The 20,998-nt window shown below is 36.1% G+C and overlaps 1 protein-coding gene across 2 annotated transcripts in view; it reads right to left on the reverse strand.

The window, feature by feature from the left end:
- Nucleotides 1-566: 566 nt before the first annotated feature.
- Nucleotides 567-20,998, reverse strand: part of FGF10 (fibroblast growth factor 10) — a 63,207-nt gene continuing 42,775 nt past the window's right edge. For both annotated transcript variants that reach the window (XM_064438566.1, XM_064438567.1), the window contains exons 4-5: nt 7,450-7,553; nt 567-3,617 (exon numbers count right to left, since the gene is read on the reverse strand). In XM_064438566.1, the coding sequence (XP_064294636.1) occupies nt 3,420-3,617; nt 7,450-7,553 (302 nt within the window). In that variant the 3' untranslated portion in view covers nt 567-3,419. The remainder of the gene's footprint in view (nt 3,618-7,449; nt 7,554-20,998) is intronic.

Genomic DNA, 20,998 nt, shown 5'->3' on the forward strand with positions numbered 1-20,998 from the left:
TTCTGCCCCACAGTCTAACTTAACAGAGTAAATAATGATATTTGATACTTCAAAAGAGGGGCTGTCTTCATCAATTAGTTTCAAGATCACTCTTTGAAGCAGTTACGACTGATTGTGTGAATGGAAACAATGAGTTTCAGCAGGGGCATGAATTACAAAGTTGTGCTCATATGCTGGTATTCTTGTGTAACTCTTTTTCCATATCCAAAATTTACTTTTAAAATGTAAGTACATATTCTTCTTCCTAAACCCCTTCATTCTTTCATTAAATGTGCTTGTTTTAAATTAATTGCTTTTTCCACTGTATAGACTAGATAGATTTGAATACTTACAGGAAGAATCTAAAGCATTTGGTTGTTATTAGTTTGGAGATAGCTGACTCACACATGCAAAAAATTAAAGAAACTTACAAATGTTCAAGTGATTTTTGTTTTGTTTTGGGGCTGTACAGCACCAAACCACATCCTGTAGTACAAAACATCTTTTTCCTTTTGTATTTTATTGTGCAGTATCATTTCAGGTTAATAAAACAAACAAGGACAATAGTCTTATTCTCTATCCCCATATTTATTTTTATTTAAATATAACATACAATACATGGTTGCTCAGTGATTTTTGTTTCGCTTTTCTTTTTTAAATAGCTTTCCCTGTTTTCCTTTTGCTCAGGAGTCTGTTATGCTACGGGTGACAGAAAGCAGAGCTTATGACTGAGGATCTGTGATACTCTAGATAGAGTTTCTACAGCTTGCTTCCACTACAATGGGTATTACAGTATACCAAACACACAGGAATCATTGATTCCTTCAAGGTTTCTTAATTTTGGTTAATTTTCAGAAACCACTATTCATGTCACAAATGGCTCCTGACCACTTTGGAAAAGTGATATGTCCTGATTTTGGCCTCTGACCAGTATTGTATTTTGAGTACTATGATAACATCTGTGCATAATCCCTCCTGACCAAGTCATCTAGGTAATTCTGTCAAAAGAGAATTTCATTGGTACCCTGAACGTTCTTTAAGTGATCATCCAATACCACATTCGCTGACTTTAAATGTTCACTATGGGTGGTCCATTATGTCTTGTCAGTTTTAATTATCAATTACAAATTTTAAACAATAGAAACTAGCTTTTATCACTTTAGTTGAGTTTTGCTGTGACCTGTAATTACATTTAAAATCTGAAATTCTTATTTCAACTTTCTAGAGAAATCTCATTTGTGAAGAAGCAAGCTGGAGATAAAGTACTGTGAATTAAAATGTCAGCTGTCAGCTAAAATGTTGTTCTTCAGTGAACTCTTGGTTTTAAAACAGCTGACTTTAAGGACAGCGAATGCAACATGACCATTTTGTATTTTATGGGAAAGCTATTATTTTTTGCTTTTTTTTTTTTTTAAAAAAAAACAAACAGCTGATATTTAAATAACAGAGTAAGATTGAAGTGCTGGTTAAACATTGACTTAAATAAGTTACAGAAGATTCCAAATACACCAGCCTTTATAGAGGTTAAACATTCTCAAAAAGACACATTAATCAAGGCTCTCCTTTGTACCAAAATACAGTTTCCAAACAATAAAAATAAAACCAACTTTTTCACAACAAGAAATATTGAAGATAAAACTGCAGCATCAATATAATCTCATAGTTATCACTTAAAGTATTTAGAACAAAATAATATTATACTACTTTTGTTTCTTACTAAAGACACTGCAAAGGCTTATTTATTTATTTAGTGGAATACAATGTGAAGACAGTGGTACAAATTGATGTACTGTTTTCTATTTATCTGCTCTAACAAAATGAATCTCAATATGGTTACATTGATGAGCTATCCAGAGCTCTCTAAAATTAAAGAGTAAAGTAAAACATAAAACAAACCTTATGTACCTTTAATTGAACAGATTTCATATTATGCTTAACTTTGTTATACTGCAGTTGCTCAAGTTAAGCCATGGGACTAGTAACACTTCATAAAAATGTGCTGGATATTATGTATTTTGAGCCTTCAGTTACTATGATGGATATAAAAGGCATGCTAAAGCTGGATACCAGCACAGCTTTTTGGTTGGCTCTCATATATAATACACATGTGAGTAATAATCTTTGATAAATGCATGAGCATGATTTTGGATCTCCTGTCTCTCAGGCTTATTTAGGTATCACTCTCACTATATGCCTGTGATTCTAAAAGCTGGTAACAAGGACAAGTGTGCTGCATCGGCATATTAACTGAATAAGGAGTGCAGGACTGTGTTGCCTTCTTACACTACCTTTCAGAGGCCAAATTTTACACTTGGGATACCACACATTGTTTAATTTTAATATTTGCAATCTTAGTGACTTTAGGGCTGTCCACATCTAGGTTCCAGCCCAATGCTTGCTCTAGAGTATTGCACTGTTTGCAATGCATTAGATCTTAGCTCCAAATTGAAATCAAAGTCAGATGAATATACACACAGATGCATTGACACCCAAGTACAGATGTGGCCTCTTCTCTCAATTTCAAAATAGCAGAAAGACCCTTTGAACAAAGTATTTCTTGAAGTTTGTTCTTGAGTGCTGATAAGTAAAAATATTTCTCCAACATAAAGACACCCAATACCATAAATCCAAGCACTGCCTGTTTGGTCTTTTTGCTTAAGTGCAAGACAGTTTAGGAGAAAAATGGATTATACACATTAAATTCTGCCTTTGAAGCCTTGTCTAATACCTAGTCTCAGAGTACTTCTGAGGTTTTGACATTTTAACCTGTCAACCTCTGTGTGAAGTTCTGGAAAAAAGGCAAAATAACAAAGCAGCAAATGAAGAAAACATTTCAAATCAAAAAGATATTTAACATCCTATTAAATAAATAACTTAGAGAGAAATAAAAAGAAATGAAGTTAGAACATACAAGCAAACCATACTATTCGTTTTGTTAGAACAGTTTTACACTACTTTGCTTATATTCCTTAATCCTATCCACTCTTCCACAAGGTTTCTCCAGAAATGTCATTATTTGTGCATATGATCCAAGTGCTTCCAGTAAATGCTTGCATGTCTAACTGTTCATCAGATCATTAGGCTTGAACGAGCAATTAAGGTCTTTGATATGAGTTAGTATTCCATAAATAACTTTCCCCATGAAGATCATTCAACAGATTGTCTCATGTTGCAGAGATAAAAAAAATTGTTCACACTGGCAATAAATTCCATCCCATTTGATCCAGCTTGTATCTTGATTATAAGATATGACACTGAACTAAATAAAAGTATTTCATGTGCCAGCAATGACTACAAAACCTTCAAAGGCTTCTCCTGCTCTCTTTTCAAACAAGCAGATGTCTGCACTATTTCTTTCCATTTATTCTTGAACAGGATTACCAAATATTCTTGACATAAGAGCCTTTGGTTCAACTGCATCAATAAAATAGTTCCTTCATCTATGACATTACTACCATTGGAAGAAAGTGAGCTGAAGTGTTTTTCCTCCTTGTTTTCTGTCCTCTCTTTGTGGCTCCCCTTCCATTCAGGGCCACAAACATTTGCCTTCCATTGTGCTTCCAATTTAAGGATGCATATGTGTTATATCCGTTTTCCTCTATTCTTTCCTTCAATTTGCAATCACTGTTAAACTCCTTCTGTTAAAAGAAGATAACAAATACACACATTCAGAATAAACATAATCTTTCAGAGTTGCAGCATACTGAAGGTAAATAGTTTCTGAAAATGTTTTGGAAGATTTCAGTGTTCTGTTTGTGACATCCTTTTAGGATTCTACAGTGTATTTAAATAAAAGTTTCACTGTGTCCACAGCATTTAAAGCCACATCAGCTAGACTGCAAAAAGTGAAACCAACAAAAGACACAACCAATTACTCACTGTATAATTATAGCCGTGAAATGATAGATAACAACAATATTGAATCAAATTCTCAGTCATAAACTCAAAGTATGAGGTAGCAATCTTGCAGTCATTCATCATATTTCAGTTCTAACAAATACAAGCCTTAAATATCTTGAACCAGATTATTGATAACATACGTTAAACAAATATGCAAGGCATAGGCCTACTTCTTATTTAAAGTAAGATCGTTTACATGACACTGGCATGAAAAAAAGCTTTTTTGGATGGGTGCAAAACACTATTATCACTGCTGTTGCAATGGATGTGAGGCCTGTTTGCTTTGTTGACCTGAAGAGGGGCTTAACCTAAAAAAGAATTTTATATGATCCTGTATCTTGTTGACTAAATAAACTTGAAAGCAATTTTGGTATGGTACCAGGGATTAAGGTTTTCTAGTTTTTAAAGGAGAACCAGTTGTCAGTTTGTTAGAAAGAACAAAAAATACAAGCATGTGGAAGCACGCAGGGGAAGACTAATTTTTCTATTATGTTAAATGCATTTTTATGCGGTGTTTCTTCTCTATAATGAAGACAAGAATGTTCTGTTTTCACAAACAAGTAATTCCTAAATATAACACCCCTCACTATTTTTATCAAGATAAATTATATTCTATTTAGGAAGTTTTTGAAAGTGGGATATTTACAACACTTTTAAGTTACAACTAAAAATTAGCATTTTGTTGTTTCTACATTTCAGAAAATAAAATGTTATTTCACAGTTTAGGCAGAAGCATGTCAAAATCTCAGAATATGATAGACTAACTACATGTGGTATTTTTAACATGTGTGCAAACAAGACAAGAAATATATCTGTATAATAAAACAATTTTCATAGTACAGATAAGAATTTCAGGGATGTTTTGTCTTTTATTGTGATCAAAATCCTTAGATATTCAGCTAGTAAAGATATACAAAGTATCCATATTAATTAAAAAGGACATAAGACTATTAAAAATATATTTTCCATTCCTATCACTTTAAATTAGAATTTTTAAACTAGTTCATGTTCAGTACTTTGCTACAGCCAGAATTTTTGGCTCTATATTTAATGTTTTACTTAGTTGTTGCTAAGACCACAGAATGCGTGCTTATATTTTCCTAACAGAATTGCACATATTCAAACTCAATTTGGCTCCCAAAATGGTCTTTGACTTTGGAATTAGTAGTTAGTTGAACAATGACTGATGGGGCAGGCACTATCAAGAGAATACTCTCTACAAAATGACTCTTGATACTGCCGCTATTCACAAAGTTACATACAGATCGTTCAATTTTTCTTTCCTGCAATATGCCACCTCGGTGTCAAGGCATTAAGAAGGCATGTGACCATCTATCACAGTTTTAAAAACCTCAGTAACTTCTCCTCTTTGACAGCAGCTTATTTCGACAAAAAACCCAAACCAAACCAAACCAAAAAAACCCCAAAACGAATAATGAGTCTTCTTTCACTCCCTCATTCTAACTAAAGTCAGTCAAATGGAAACATATTTGATAAACACAGGAACAGTCTTGACTTGTTTTTCCAGATGCAGGACCGTACTTGAATCCAAACTTTTATTTCTATTCTTAGATAACACAAAGAGAACAGATGATGTCGTGATGTGGTTAAGAAGTCTTATTGGCAGGGGTCTAAGTGTTAGCCCAGGACTGCTTTGCTCCTTTCAAACAAATTTTGGTATAGCCCTGCACCAATGTGTATTGTGCACATGCTTAAGAGTGTTTTTACAATTTTTATTGGTTCTGTTTTTCATATCCATCTGCAACCTGCCACACTGTAGTAATATGAGTTTAACTGCAAGTCTTGGGAGGATGGGAAAAATAATAACAGAAGCATTCTTGAAATCTCTGAAGTATTGTGGAGTAGGTTTTGATGAGTCAATATGTTGTGATTTTATGATGTGAATATTGAAAAATTATCGCACCTGGGATTAAAAAAAAGGCTTGTCAACACTATTTCCAATACACTATGAATTACTGAATCTTATGGCACCAGTTTCCACCTATGGTACATGAAAGCTGCTTTGACTTCTTTTGTGTATACCTACAGTTGGGATGGACTCTCACCACACCAGCCATGGCTAACAACTTGGGTAGGAAAACTTATCTCAGGCTTTGGGACGGACCATCAGAAATTACTAAATTAAACACTGTAAACTGACATGTGTGACCTGAAGATGATTTATGCTAACACCTTCACATGCGTACAGAAGCATATCCATGATCACTGAGCGTAGCTTAACTGACAAATGGTAACATTGTCAGCAGCTGAGTATACCCTTACACCCCTCAATGGTGCAGGACTGAGCACTGCTTATCCTGTATTTCTGACCAGTGTAATTCTAGAAATTAAAAACTACATTTACAGGAGTTTAAGAAACATTTTTCTGTTCTGGTCTTTCCTTAACAGGATTCTTCAGCACTACCCAGGAGTTTAGAAAGTCAGAAGTAACCTTTTGAACCAGGAGTGACTAGCCACAGTGCAGATGGGGGAGGACAGTTTATATAGTTTGTATGAACTAAACCCACTCTGTAGAAATATTTCCTTAGAAAAGAGCGCCAAATGAATTCAAGGCCCTTGAGTCTTAGCTGAGACTGGCATTACTTGATTATTTTCAGCAGAGGTAGGAGGCTTAGATACACTGCCCAAGGATAAACCCAGCCCCAGTGATTCTGAGCAATCTGAAGATTGACTCATAACCTTTGCAGATGACTTGAATAAGTTTATATTTATATGGGCCCAAGCATACTGGAACTGGCAAAAAACTGCAAAATTACAACCCAACCAGATGTAATACCATAACAATCTAGTGTTTGGGTAATCATGAGGATATGTGAGGGTACACTTGACTTTAGTGGTCAGATTTATAGATCATATTGCTTCCTGTTAAAAATATTTGGAGTTACTGCTGTTCCATGGTTTGTTTGATTGTTTGTCTTTTTAGCTTTTTTTTTTCCTGAAAGTATCAGTAACCCCAAACTTACACAAATACAACTAGAGGATTTATGGATGATTTTCAAATGATACCCAAATTCTGCTCAAAGCTATCTATCTGCTGATATATAAGTCTATATCTCTCTGTACTGGCAATAATCTTGTGTATTCATTAATACCATCAATGTAAAGCTGGCTGCACTAGAAATCTTCTTGGAAGTTGCAGTTAGATAGTTTGGTGTGTCTGCTCCATGAGCTGAAGTTTCCAATATTTGAGGTACACTTTATTCCTCCCCAGAATTACTGCTAAATGTGACTATAATGCAGAAACCCAGGGAAAAACAGGCTTAAAGATTACATTTTGTGGGACCCTCTCTGTTGGCCACTACTTAACAAGAAACCTGAAGCAGGAAGCATAATAAATCGCAGCAGATGCTTTGGTGTGATATAAGCTTAACAAACACCAAGGAGCTTGTAGAGAGCGGGGCTGCTCGTTTACCAGAGCATGAAATTTTAATGAACAGCTCATTTCAGCTCTAGTTGGTAGTAATACAAAGACAAGTGGGGTTTTCAGTTGGTAAGAGGGGGAACTGTGATCACTATTGCAATTCACTTGGAAGGTAAAAAAATACTTACAGAGCCGTAGACTTTTCCTTTCTTGTTCATGGCTAAATAATAGTTGCTTTTAATGGACTTAACTGCCACAACTCCGATTTCTACAGATGTTATCTCCAATATGCCTAAAAAATAAAAATTTGAGCTATTTAATAACTTCATTTGAGGATTTTCTCACTATAGAAAAGACAATAAACCTTAAAAATACTAAACTTCTAATATTCAGAACCAACACCCCAACAGACTTTAGCAAAATTCTTCTCTAAACTCTTGCAACAATATACACAAACATTGTTTCAATTAACATGTGTCCTTTGCTAACCCTGCATTTTAAACCCCGTAAGTACTGAAACAGCTCCATTCTTCCTAGCATAGATTTTACTAAAATTTATCAGAAGAGACATCTGAACCACAGCATTAAATTAAATCTATAGCATATGTCAGTAGAATGTTAGATTTACCCCAATCTTCAAAACCAGTGGTAAACTATTTATTCCTTGTAGGACATTTAGATAAACTAAATCTCTTGGCTGCACTGAACTGATAAATTCACTTTTGGCAAGTGTGTTGACATTTTGGGATATAGTAAGACTAACCCTAACAGCCACATTATCTTTGTCTTTCAGATACCAGAAACATTTTGCTCTGTTTGTAATAAATATGATTAATTTTTTTTTCTTTAAAACAAAATCTTTCTATGATACTGGATGGCTCACGGGGCCAAGAATGGGACATGGAGCTTTTCATCTCTGTTTTCTGCTCAAGAGTATACTGATTTGGGAGTAGCAGAAGTTACTACAACTTACATAGTGACTTTAGACATCCCTTTTCAACTATTACTAGAGTAACTGGATGCCTATGTTCTTTGGGCACACAAATGATGCGACAAATAGATCATCTGGAAAAACACTCATGAGTTTCTACCTGCTTAAAAAAAGAATCTACAATAATTTCCTCCTAAATATGTTCTATGCTTTTTGTCCGAGCAGGGTAGTACTGGAAAATCCCTATATTTCTTCTTTTACTCCTTATAGTAACCACACATGAACTGAAGCCAACAGTGTAACTTGGTATTCAGTGCTTTTTCTGGAAATGCTGATTTTCTATCCCTGAAAACTGAATACAGTCTATTTAGACTGTGGAACCATGTGGACCTTAGTGTGCAGAGGATGTGTGGAGGAAGTTCTTCCATTATAAATGTTTCTGAAAATGGCTGCTTTATATATGATGCAAAAGCCATTCTGTATGGCCATTGAACTAGTCTATGCAACTCAGGACTGTGGGCATTACTTGTTCTGGGACTAGAAGTAGAGGCTTTGACGTTAGCTGGGCAGTGGCTGAGAAGCAAACACGAAATATTAATAGCTGATTTTTATTGGGAAGTGAACTGATGATATACTTTATACATGTGAAGAAGAGAGAGACCATCAAACTAGGAAATTTAACATGAAAGACCTCCTTTTATTGTCATGAAAGAAGAGGTGATCTTTCCTGGATGTATTTTTAAATATATAGAAATTTCTATACTTATATAAACTACATAAATCTTAATATGAAGTTACATCTATTCCAGTGCAATTACCAGAGGTTTTGTGTTTACTTAGCAAGAAGCATTATGTTGGCCTACAAGGACTACACGGTCTATAATCCTTACATATGAGAAAGACTCCAGTGAGAACTGCAAGGTAAACAACAGTAGGTCTAGGATCTAGCAAAGCCCTTCAGAAAATAGACCATTTTAAACCAGAAATAATAACATTTTAAAAACAAGTTTCTTGTCCAAACCTATAAAGACATGAAAGTGGAGGATTGTTTTATTTAAATATTGATATAAAAATACAAAAAGAAATATTGATAAACACAAATGATCATGTATTATTAAAAAAAAAACAACAAACCTGATATAGTCTTCTGCTGTAAGATTTTTGTGGTAAGATTCTTAATTGCAGCATGAAAAATCAGCAGCGCTAAGGATAGAGTTGCATGTATAAAGTAAGAAAACTTCACCTATGCTGTGAAAGATCTGAATATCCACTGAACTTCTTACAGCTGTGTGAGAGCAATACTGCACTAATCACCTCTCAGGCTTGAAACCCAGGCTTAAACAGTGTGAATGAAGAGTTACATATGGCACTGCAAGTCTGCTACCTGTGAGGGGGTAAAAACAACAGTTCCCAAAATAGCTCACTCCATCATTAGTAGTATCCAACTCAGTAGCAGCAAAGACCCCTCTGATATCTGGAGCTGCCTAACTACTGCCAAGCAGAAAAGATACGACCAGTTATTTAGATGAAAACTCTAAACAAAACTTCCATTAGTTACTTATATGTAATGTTAACTTGAGAATTAGCATAAGGTGCTTATGTGGAAGTAACAGGAGCTATAACTTAGGAAGACCCAGAAAATGTGAGGGAAGAGCCAGTTAACACCTACAACCTACTTTTAAGGCTAACTTGTCTACTGTTGCAAAGGAGCCATATATAATTTTCCATATGTAAGATGAAGACAATTATACTCTCTAAACTCAAGAAAAGTTGGGAGGGGTCCTTAATTAGGTCTTGATATTTAGATTATATATACCACTGTCATGCCATTGATACAAGTAGATCAGCGAGTCCATACCAGCCAAGACCTATTATACTTGTATTACTCTTAAATTGTTCATTTTCACAGAGAAGAAAAGCCAAAGTTGTTTTCTTGATTTTATTCAAAAGCATTAATACAGAAGAGTGGTTTTTAATATTTCTCTCCCATAGGACATCTCCTAAAGTATTTGTGCTCAAAATCAGAGTTAAGTGGAGTGCCTTAAGTTATGTGGATGACAAACTATTAGAGGTTAAGAATGTGGTGTGAACATTGCTACAACACCCACTTCTTTTTACATGAGTGACTTGGGGTCTTTTTTTTTTTTTTAATTTTCCATGCCAAAAAGTGATGAGGAGAAGTATTTAATTCTTTCTACAGAAATTAATTGCTGTAATCCGAACTGTGGCATCAGTAAAACTAGGCTGGGTCCATTTCAGCAGCAGCAGTAAAAAAAAAAAAAAAAAAAAAAAAAGACACTGGAATAACATGTGTCATTATTAATTTTTACGTTGAAATGGATTAAACGCAGTTTTATTTTGTCACAATAACACCATATTAGACCATTTTGATTGATTATTACACTTCCAGCTGAAGGAAAACAGTGCTTAAATAAGAAACTTGCACAGAATTAGCCCTTTAAAAACATTTTGCACTTGAATGATGGAGATAAACTGCTCTTCAGTACAATACCTATGTTAAACTAGCAGAAGTATTCATATAATTCATGAAAATATAGCAATTATTTCTGGTAAAGTTTGTTTGCAATCTCACAGTCCATTCTATCTCCACTGTGGGAGCTGAAAGGAGGTCATGAGGAGAAATGTTACTACATTTACATTATATCCACAGTAACTAGCTTGATTATACCTAGTTATGTTATTTAACTGGAGCCAAATATAGCTGAATTATTGGAACTATTATCAGTTTGATCTCATCACCAATGATCCTGGATTTATTCTTACTGGGTGTGTTTTGTGTATTTGGAAGTTGAAAAAAGTATGATTTTCAGTGACAATTTACTATATTCTAACTTCTGCAGTATTTTGACGGGAGAAGGGGACATTTTAATGGCAGTCTTTCTTTCAAATGAATGTAATACCCCTAATCTATTACCCCTTGGGTAACAGAGGCCTAATTTGGTACTTGTCTACCCTGCTACTTTCTGTACACCCTGGAGACTTTACTGGAGTTACATGCTAGTTACAAGCACAAAATCAGCTTCTCTCTAGAGTGCAAGTTATTCAGTACTATTTACAGATTTTTGCAAGAAGAAATTATCTCATGAGTTTCATAGAAATCTATGGAAGGAATCTCTTCATAGGTGTCAGTGATGTAGACACAAATTCAAAGGTCAGCATGAAAGCACCAACTCATTTGACATGGATATAGAAGCAGAAGCCATAAGGACTTTACACAACTTTGAAATAGGCTGGATTTAAATCAAATGCTTTTGATGTAAGGGTGAAAATATGTATTTGATTATTCTTGAGTCATTATTTGAGCAGCAGTGTATAAAAAAAAGAAATTGAAACACACAGTATGAAGCTTAAAACTATAGTGGTTTCATCATCTAATGAAATTGACTTCTTCAAGGGACCAAAAAGTTTTGTATTTTCCTCAAGGTTTATGTAGTAGAGTCACAGGCCATGACTGGACTTCTATACCTCTGCAATAAGAAACATAATTTCCATGGGCTCCCAAGATTAACTTTGTAAAATTTCATATACTTCAAGTACTGTGGGCTTGGAAGTAGAAACCTATGTGTAGTCATAGACAATATGACTGAAAGGATGCCAGACCACCCTTGTTGTAACTTGAGCCCATTAATTCTCATTTAAACTGTAAAGTAACATGAAAAAGAGATTATTTTTTTTTCTTTGCCGAAACCTTTTACTTATTCAGGAATTATTTTCACACCTACCTACCTACCAACTTTTGCTCTCTAAACAAGCCCAGTTTTTCAATGCTTTACTTAAAGCTTTCAGGTTTTCTAGACCTTTGAGCACTCCTGTTGCTTATGCCCACAGCATGGCCATAATACTCTTACTGAAAGCTTGCCAATGTTGATACATGAAGGAACATTTCATATTTCCTGCAAAGGATAAATGCATACTCATACATTTATGCTTACTTTTTTTTTTTTCTTACAGTAATATGTTATTACTGATTCATGTTTGATTTGTGATCCACCACCATTGGATAGAAGGAAGACAGGTAAGCAGTCATTCCTCACTCTATAGCTGTGAATTTGATTACTCCTAATTAAATATAGTATTCCACACATGTGCCAGTTAAGTGGCCTCTTGTTTATTTATAATTTATCTAACTTGTCAATGTTGTTTTGAGTTCTTATTCAGTTTTCCAGAATACTTGCAACTATTCAAAGTTTCATATCCCCTAAAACTTTTATAACCATATTTTCAATTCCTTCATTCAAGTTATTAATGAATTTTTGATTACGAGATACCTTGAAGAAACTCTTGTGGAACTTGATGGCTCTGTTCAGATTGGCACTGAAAAACTTTTAATTCAGGAGTATGGTTTTCCACACTGTAAGATTTTCACTCAGATTTTGCGCGCTTAAGAGAACATCATTAGAGATACTAGTTTCAAAAATCTTTGCCAATTTATGGTATCTACTGCTTCCTTCCTATATATTAAGATTTTTAGCCCACTACAGTTGAAAATTAGGTTTTGTATAACACCTCTTAGGTCAATTATTTGATTAATTCTTTTTGGTTGATAATTTCTTAGGTGTTTACAAATATACATTTAAAGATTACTTTTCCCATATTTTTTCTCAGGATATGCTGACTTGTCTCTAGGTCTTTGCTTTTGCCCTTTTAAAAAACAGGTATTATATTTACTACTTCCTCAATTATCTGGGGAGTCATTTTTCTCCTCAAGTTTTCAGAATTAATCTCTAGAGGCTTGGCCAACCTACTCAGTAGAGTGAGTAAATTTTATCAAATGAAAACCAGATAAATCATCCAACTAATTTTCATTTTGTTCTTTTTCTGTTCCAACCAATGTTAACTTCTCTTTGGAGCTCATGATTCTTTTCTGTGAAGACTGAACCAAAAAAGGCATTTCGGCATACTTCCTTGTATGTTTCTTGTATGTGATCTTATACCATTGTTTGGACTCAGCCATTTCCATGCCTGAAAAATGTTCACTCCAAGAAAATGAGTAAAACAGATAACTTCCATGATATAATGGGACTTGTAATTAGGCTTGGTAATAAGCACTACAAAAAATTAATATTCTTGGGGGTAAAATTATTGTTAATAGTTACTCATTTCTGGGTCCATGCCTTGGCAAGGAAAATAAAATAATAATAATAAAAATTCTGTGGCCTCCATTATGGCTTTAAAACAGATAGCACACCATTATTTTACAGCCATAACTCTGTAAACTTTAACAATTACAACTAATCCCCTTTGACCACATCCACTTTAAAAACATAGTTTTCAATACCCCAAACCATTCCCAACTCATTATAATTAGAAACATTTTAAATATCAATTTGAGATGTACCCTGTAGCTATGCATGTGCTCTCTTTACAGGTCCCAAAGGCTAGAAACAAATTCCCGATAGAAACCAAATATATTTAACTTAAATAAACTGTAGTTTTATAGTTTATAAAAGTAATCATTATATAAATGACAAGGCAACAGAAAGCCAACTGGCTGTCTTGCTCTGCACAAAGGGACTGTAAAAAATAGAAGTGAAAAATTGTGGTTACATAATTCTGTATGCTAATTCCAAATGTCCTGTGTTTTTATATAAAATCTGGTAATACGAAGGAAAAAAAATTGCAAATATCTTAGCACTTGAGTGCAATTATGTCAAGCAATATTTTAGGAAAGACAATTTGACAGAGTATCAGATGTATTATCAAGGCAATATTGCAGTAGATCCAAACATACACTGCAAGGAGAACCATGTGATTCTAGGACCAAATTAAACTTCTTTGCAGTGTGAAGCAGTGACCATTTTTCTATACCTGTGTCATTTGTGTACTAAGTTCTTAAAATGCACTTTAAACACCTGCAACCCTAGTTGCAGTCTTCTTAATATAGAGGAACAGGACCACCTTCCATATTCCTCCCACTTCCAGATATTATCCCATATAGATGGCAATCCACAGGCAGTCCCTCCCTCCCTTGTCTTTTCTTCTATCTGCAGAAATATTGCAGATGAAGAGTGAGTTCAGCTGTATGGAATGTGATGATGACTGAGAACTGAAACTTACTGGTTTCTCAAATGGTGACAAGAAGCTGCTGGGCCTGTGAAGGCAGCTGCTGCTCTTGGTGGGTAACTGGAGAGGGCAGAATGGTAACATTCCTCTAAACTGACTTTTCAGAACTTTGGTTTATGCACTGTCCAGGGAACTTCTCTAAAAGGGTACCTTCAACTGGCATTGGCTTGGGTCAAAGTTGATAATAAGATGATAAGATCTAATGGTTCAAAAAGCTGATTTTAGGCTTGAAAAAGGGTGGTTTGAAGAAATGAGAAGGCTGGTTGGATGTGGTCATGAAAGAGTGAACTGCTAAGAAATATGGGGCCACTGTTTCCTCTCTGTTTCACCTGTGCAAAACAAATTGAAAACATTCCCAAATGAGAAGTTATACAGTTATTCCTTTCTTTTATTTGTTTTGCATAAGAATTATTGACAACAGAAAGAGGAAGATGGTGGACTGGATGATAAAACAAACCTAGGAAACAGAAGATGGGCTAAGCAACACTTGCCTTTAGAAGCTTTTTCAATGAAGCAAAGTAGTTCCACTAAAACTTAACCTTATAGACTTTGCGGTTGTCTTTGGAAGGCAATTTAAGATCAAATCTTGCAACCCACAATGCCACAGTTATGGGCAGAAATCTCAAATAATAACCAACCTGAATGACAGCCTGAGCTTTGACTTAAAAACTAAAACTTTGAAGTTGAAATCAGTTTGGTCCTTTTTTATTACTAAAACATTTTCTGAGTCCTCGACCCTTCCTGCTCTAAATCAGACGTGAAAGTACTGAAAGACCAGAAAGCGAGTTGCTATTGTGTCATATTTTGATCAACTATAGCCAAAATGTGAATATCCCATGAGCTTTTCAGTCCAATTCCCACATCTGATGCATTTGGATAAGGCTGAGATATGTATCCAAACTCCTGGAAGGCTGTGGGAACAGGACCTCTGAGCCTTCCTGCATTAGCACAATATCAGCATATGATGTGAAATCTCCATGGTGCATAAAGACCACGAAAAAGACTAATTATTAGAGCCCTTTCTCAGACCCACAAGGGGATTAAAGGAAAATAAATAATGTCTCCTTTCCTTATCCTCGGCATTTATGGCTTTAATTTCAGAGCAGAGCAAGGACTACTCAACCAACAGTCCTCTGTAGACAAAGTAAATGGAAGGGTGGCAGCAGTAGGGTACACGGGAATAGAGAGCCTCATTAGTGATGCAATTGTCAGAGCTGTTGGTTAGCAAAGGAGGGGTTTATGTTTAGGTACAAGATTGGTAGGAGTCAATTTAGGTGGTATACACCTTGACATGTAACAGAAACAATTAATTCAGGAGTGCAATTAAGTCTACATTTTCCCCTCTTTTCAGTGAAGGGAGGCAACTCCAAAGAACAGTTCTAAACACCACTACTCCTTCTGTTAAATGTCCAAAGTTAGATGGGTTAAACTTTAGCAAAGGAAACACAGGAAGTGACACATCTCCGCTGTCAGTTAAGGTGAGTTGAGACCTGCCCTCAAGGGCACCTTGTCTTTCACTTTTGTCACTAACATGCATGCATGTCATTGGATTTAGCTAAAGCACTGTAACTATCTTGCAGGGGGCAAGATAAACACATTTGTTTCCTTTGTGCTGTGGAGGAGTGACTACATGGAGAGCCAACTGTACCTAGCTCTGTTAATCAGAGCTCAGATTTCTTGAGCTCCATGCTTTGAGCCAAGACATGAAGATGTATAGCCAGCTACATGAATGTTGGTGGAAAATATAAGGGTCTGAACAACTCAGCATGCTTGACCCCAAACATTGCAAGATTTGATAACTTGTGGATTAGACACAGACTGTGTCAGAATTAATTATCTGCTCTGTTTCTGGGATGGGAGTGTTATAACTGATGACTAATACTGATCAAGGAATGGTAGCAATTCATCGACATAGCACGAGAAAATAAAGAGAACAAAACATCACCACCCCAACTAGTATATATGGTTAGATGGAGGGTTATCTGATTTGTTAGATCTCTTGACAAAGATGGCTTAAGGAGTTTCAGCCCTCCCTTCCCCCAGATAATTCTTCCTGTCTCTGTGCTTAAATTTACCAACCCTTCAAATATAACTGTTTGTGGAGCAGCACTATAAACAAAATCATTGGAACGATTTGGCTTCGAAATAACTCTCAATAGAAAGCAGAACAACCTAAAACCCTAAGAACTAAACAATCCAAGTTTTTGCAGTCGTTCCTAGTAGTATATATTTTCTAGACCTCCTATTGCTCTCTCTCTGGTCACTTGCCAGTTGGCTAATTTTTTGGAAGTGAGGTGCCCAAGACTGGACTGATATTCTAACTAAGGCTTGATGGGTACTGAATTGAGCAGAAAGATTACTTCATGTGTTTATAAGGAAACTTGGATCCCAATCCAAATGCTAATCGAAACTTGGCAGTCCATATATGTTTCCATTCAGTAGACAAGACCAGGCACTCGGGATTTCTGCCAAATCTTAAATTTCTAGGTCTCCACAGAAATACACAGGAGATTGGAAAGCTTGTAAGAGGCTAGTACAGTTCAGTAAATTTTCTCGGGGGTGTGTGGAGCTGCCTATTTCAACCTGGATGGAATCCTGAGTTATCTTTCACATTCATGATGATTACATTCACCTCCTGCATTTTACCATTTGTATAAGTTTCAATGTGAATAATCACAAATCGGAAGAAACTGTATGGAGTTAAGGCTGTTCTATTTATCGCCCATCCTAACACACAAGGAAGAGATAATACATGGGCAGTGGCACTGTAGTCAATGCCAGTCAAAATGCCAGGAGAAGTAGCTCTCCACCACCTGCAGCCTCTGGAAAGGCAGGCCTTCACTGCTCAGGCAGTCAGCTGCTGCTCAGTCAGGAGCTTCTAGTAAATATAGTATATATATTTGCAAATGGGGCACAAATTATAATTAAATGGAGCCAATTGCTGCCTAGGCACTGACAGGTATGAGCAGATGGAAGTAAGCCTGAGTGCTAAAGTGGTCAGAGCATGTACAAACAGACGAAAAAAAGGCATGCCTACGAGATGTGTGGAAATTGTGAGACTTAGAAAACTTGGTGTGCTGCAGACGGCCTCTGCTACTTGTCTGTCAACAATCTTTATCCAAATGACAGGTTTGCTGCCTCTTACTGAGACTGTCTGACACATACTGTAGCTGTTGTTCTAGCTAAGGCTGCTCAGCTGCACATCAAAATGAGACAACAGTTTTGTTCTACGGTTATGTTTAATTTTGGGCCTCATTTGTTATGACTGATCTCAGCTTGACTCCCCTTTGTGCAAGACAACAGGACTGGAAAAAGATATGGTCTCTCATTTGCCCGTCTCAAATACTTATATTCTTGTGGAAGATAGGAGACAGAAGGAAACTCACTGCATTACTGGACCACAAAGCTTGGCAATGTGTATTGCACTGCCTGTGGCAGGTAGGATCCTCTTCTAAATCTGTATGGGCATAATGACCTAGTAATGGGGTAAAAGAGAAATATCACAAAGTTCTACAGGTTCCTTTTCAAGGGACCATGACTAGGTACAGCTCCTAGCAGTATTCTTCTATTGTTATGTTTCTTGGGAAAAAAAGGATGTTTTAGTGTTTTCCCAGCAAATCAGAAAGTTGCCAAGCACACTAATCCACCACTTCAATTAGTTGTTGGTTCTAATGGTTTATGTCTGTCTTTGCCTCATGCAGGAAAAAGGAATTCATGGTATTTTAAAATATGGGATCCACATGTTTATAATGCAAGACTACCCCTGGACAGCTCTAATGATCACTCTTTTTCACATAATTATCTTTGGTGGTGGTTACTCATCGACACTCAGATTTTTTTTTTTACAATGCCACAAATATTGCTAATACTGCTTAGTCACGATAATCACTTTTTAAAGGAAATTTTATAATGACGGTGGAAACAGAATGGACATCTGAGAAGTGTAGATTAGGGCAGCTGGATGGTATGGGTGATCTGTGTTAAGAAAATATCTGCAAACAGTATTTCATTATATCTTAAAATTCCTAACTGTTGTTTGTCCCTTGTAGTTATTTTTTTTCTCCAAAGATTCTTTTCTTAACCGACCTGGATGTGAGTGAATAAAAGACAGGTCTCTTATGCTAATATTCATATTTAGACAGTTTGAGTCAATGTTGTATATGATTTAAGACGCACAGTCATAGACTGTGAGTAGCTCGTAGCCCCATGGGTACTTCACATATAAACTAATGTCTAAACTTTTTCAGACAAAAAATTTATTGAAAGACACAATTATTATAACAATTTTTCTTGGACTGTCCTGCAGTAAATAAAGAGAAATTATTAGCATGTTGATACTACATGAGAAGACGTTAAGGCCAACAGTTTAGCAGCTGAAAAGAATTCAGTGACCTCTGATCGCCAGTTCATTGCTTTGTTCATTCATTTTTTGTTTTCTCTGACATAACTAATTCTGTCTACTTAGTTAATCCTAAATTACAACCAATCAAAAGGACACAATTCAATAATTGTATTATTCTTGTTATAATGCTATGTGATCACCTTCTCATTTTCAAATGCTATATTTTTACTTTCTTAGATATTTTGTACACTTTCATCATCAAAGGTACGCTGTAACACTGAAGCAAGTAATAAGGTCTGTACTCTTGCACACAGATGTAAACTATTGCCCGCTATAGTGCAAGCACCTGATATATGTCTTTCACAGTGTTTTCATCTTTAATACTTGACTGTCTCCTAACCTAGCTGGACCTGGTATCTTCAGTCTTCTAGTACAAACAGTTTTTTTTAAAACTTTGATGAGCAGTGATAAGTGCTGTCTTTTTAAACATTCATTCAACACCTCATAAAAAAGCAGGATGACAAAATCGTCAATCTTGCACAGAAACTTAAAAGGCTGATCTGCAGAGCACAATCACTTCACACCTTTCTGCTTTCATTATCTTCAAATCTCTGTCTATATTGTTTCCCATATTCTCTGCTGACATCCTCAGATAGCAGCTAACAAGCATGTTTTGTACACAGGATTATGTGACCTAATTGCACGTGCTTGTGTCTCATGTCTTGTCCTTTTATACAAACTCTGATTCCCTAGCATGGCTTGCTGACATCTTTCTGCTTTTCCATTTCTTTGAACTAGGTATGTCTCTTGCACAAATACTCACAAAACTATGCTTGGAACAGTTAATGGACAATATGATTCAGAAGGTTTCATACATTCTTTCCAGCTTTCTAGTCAACCTTCTGTATTTCAATTGGGGTTTCTGCTCACTGGAGTCTAACAGCACAAAATCCCACTCAGCCAACCAACCCCAATCAACCACTCAACTGACAGTGAGTTTTCTAATGAGATCCCAGCAGAATCCTTGTCAGGACACATGTAGAGGGCAGGCAAAGAACCTCCCATCTTCTCTATGTACTTTTTATGTCAGGCTTAGAGATACCTTTGCTTACACTACTGTCTAACATTGCAAAGAGCACCTGGCAAACTGGCTGACAATCATACTTGCACCTTTTGGGGTGGTCTGGTGCATCCCTGAGAGTGCTTAGTTCAATTTTCCTCAGACTGTTACTTCTAGAGACTTTACCCATAGCCCTCAGACACGCCTGTGTTTTTTCTGTTCTGTGTGTCTGACATACTGTGAAGACTATGTGGTAGCCCACCAGTTTACTGTTTGTATCACTGATGCGAAGGTCATGTAGACATCCTCTTCCAGGGCCTGGCATGAGAGTGTATAAAACCAAAGGAACCAAGCCTGGCTTGGTCTTGTCCATGTTCCCTCTTAGGAGTGGTGTCTGCAGTGAACTATCCTGAGAATTTTCTGGAAGTTCATCTCGGGAGGAAATAGTTCATGTTAAAAAAGCTAAGTGTGAACATGTGCAATGCGAAGGGTCCAGGAGTGCTGGATCCAAAAGCAACCTGGAGAGCTAAGATATTTGACAGTGTAGACCTAGCCTTAGGCAACTATGGACATGAGCAGGTGAAGAGTGGAGCTGCCGTATTCCTGTCTGGAACTTTGCATGTGGAGACAGAAACTTCTGAGCAATGTTAGAGCAATGGTGTGTGCGCCTGGCCACAGACAATAAATATAAAACTGTCTATTTGCAATATGTTATTGCTTGTGCATGAACCAACTCCACAATTATATTCCAGGAGGCATCAACTTTTCTATACATATGTTGGGTAGATGGTGTACAGATAACAATAAATGGATAAGTAATGGGTTAAAAATAGGGAACAAAAGTAATCAGTTTTATCAGAAAAATAATCAGCAAAGTCCTGGTGCCATCTGTGCTCAACATATTAATTAATGATCCACAGTAGTGCCAAGAGGAACACTGTTGATTACACTAAACTATTCAGGGTAGTAAATCTGAAGGAACTGGGATTAACTGCAGAAGAATCTCAGGATCCAAGCTGACAAGGCAATAAAATACCAGATAAAATTCAATGTAGGTGAACATTACAGAAAGTGGTGCACACAGGGAAAGTAATGTTAGATTCATAAACATGGAATTTGTTACAGAATGGCTTATTGCCCAGCTATCACTTCTTATTCTTATAATAGATAGCAAAACAAAAATTAAGAACGTACTGGACAGGATAGGGAATGTGTAGGAAATGGAAAATATAGAAACGAAGTTTAAATCCATCTATGCTTGCATTTTTAATATGCATGGTACCCTAGTCACTCATCTCAAAAAAGATGGAGCAGAACTGA

This window comes from Phalacrocorax carbo, chromosome Z, assembly GCF_963921805.1.
Source record: "Phalacrocorax carbo chromosome Z, bPhaCar2.1, whole genome shotgun sequence".
Lineage (NCBI taxonomy): Eukaryota > Metazoa > Chordata > Aves > Suliformes > Phalacrocoracidae > Phalacrocorax > Phalacrocorax carbo.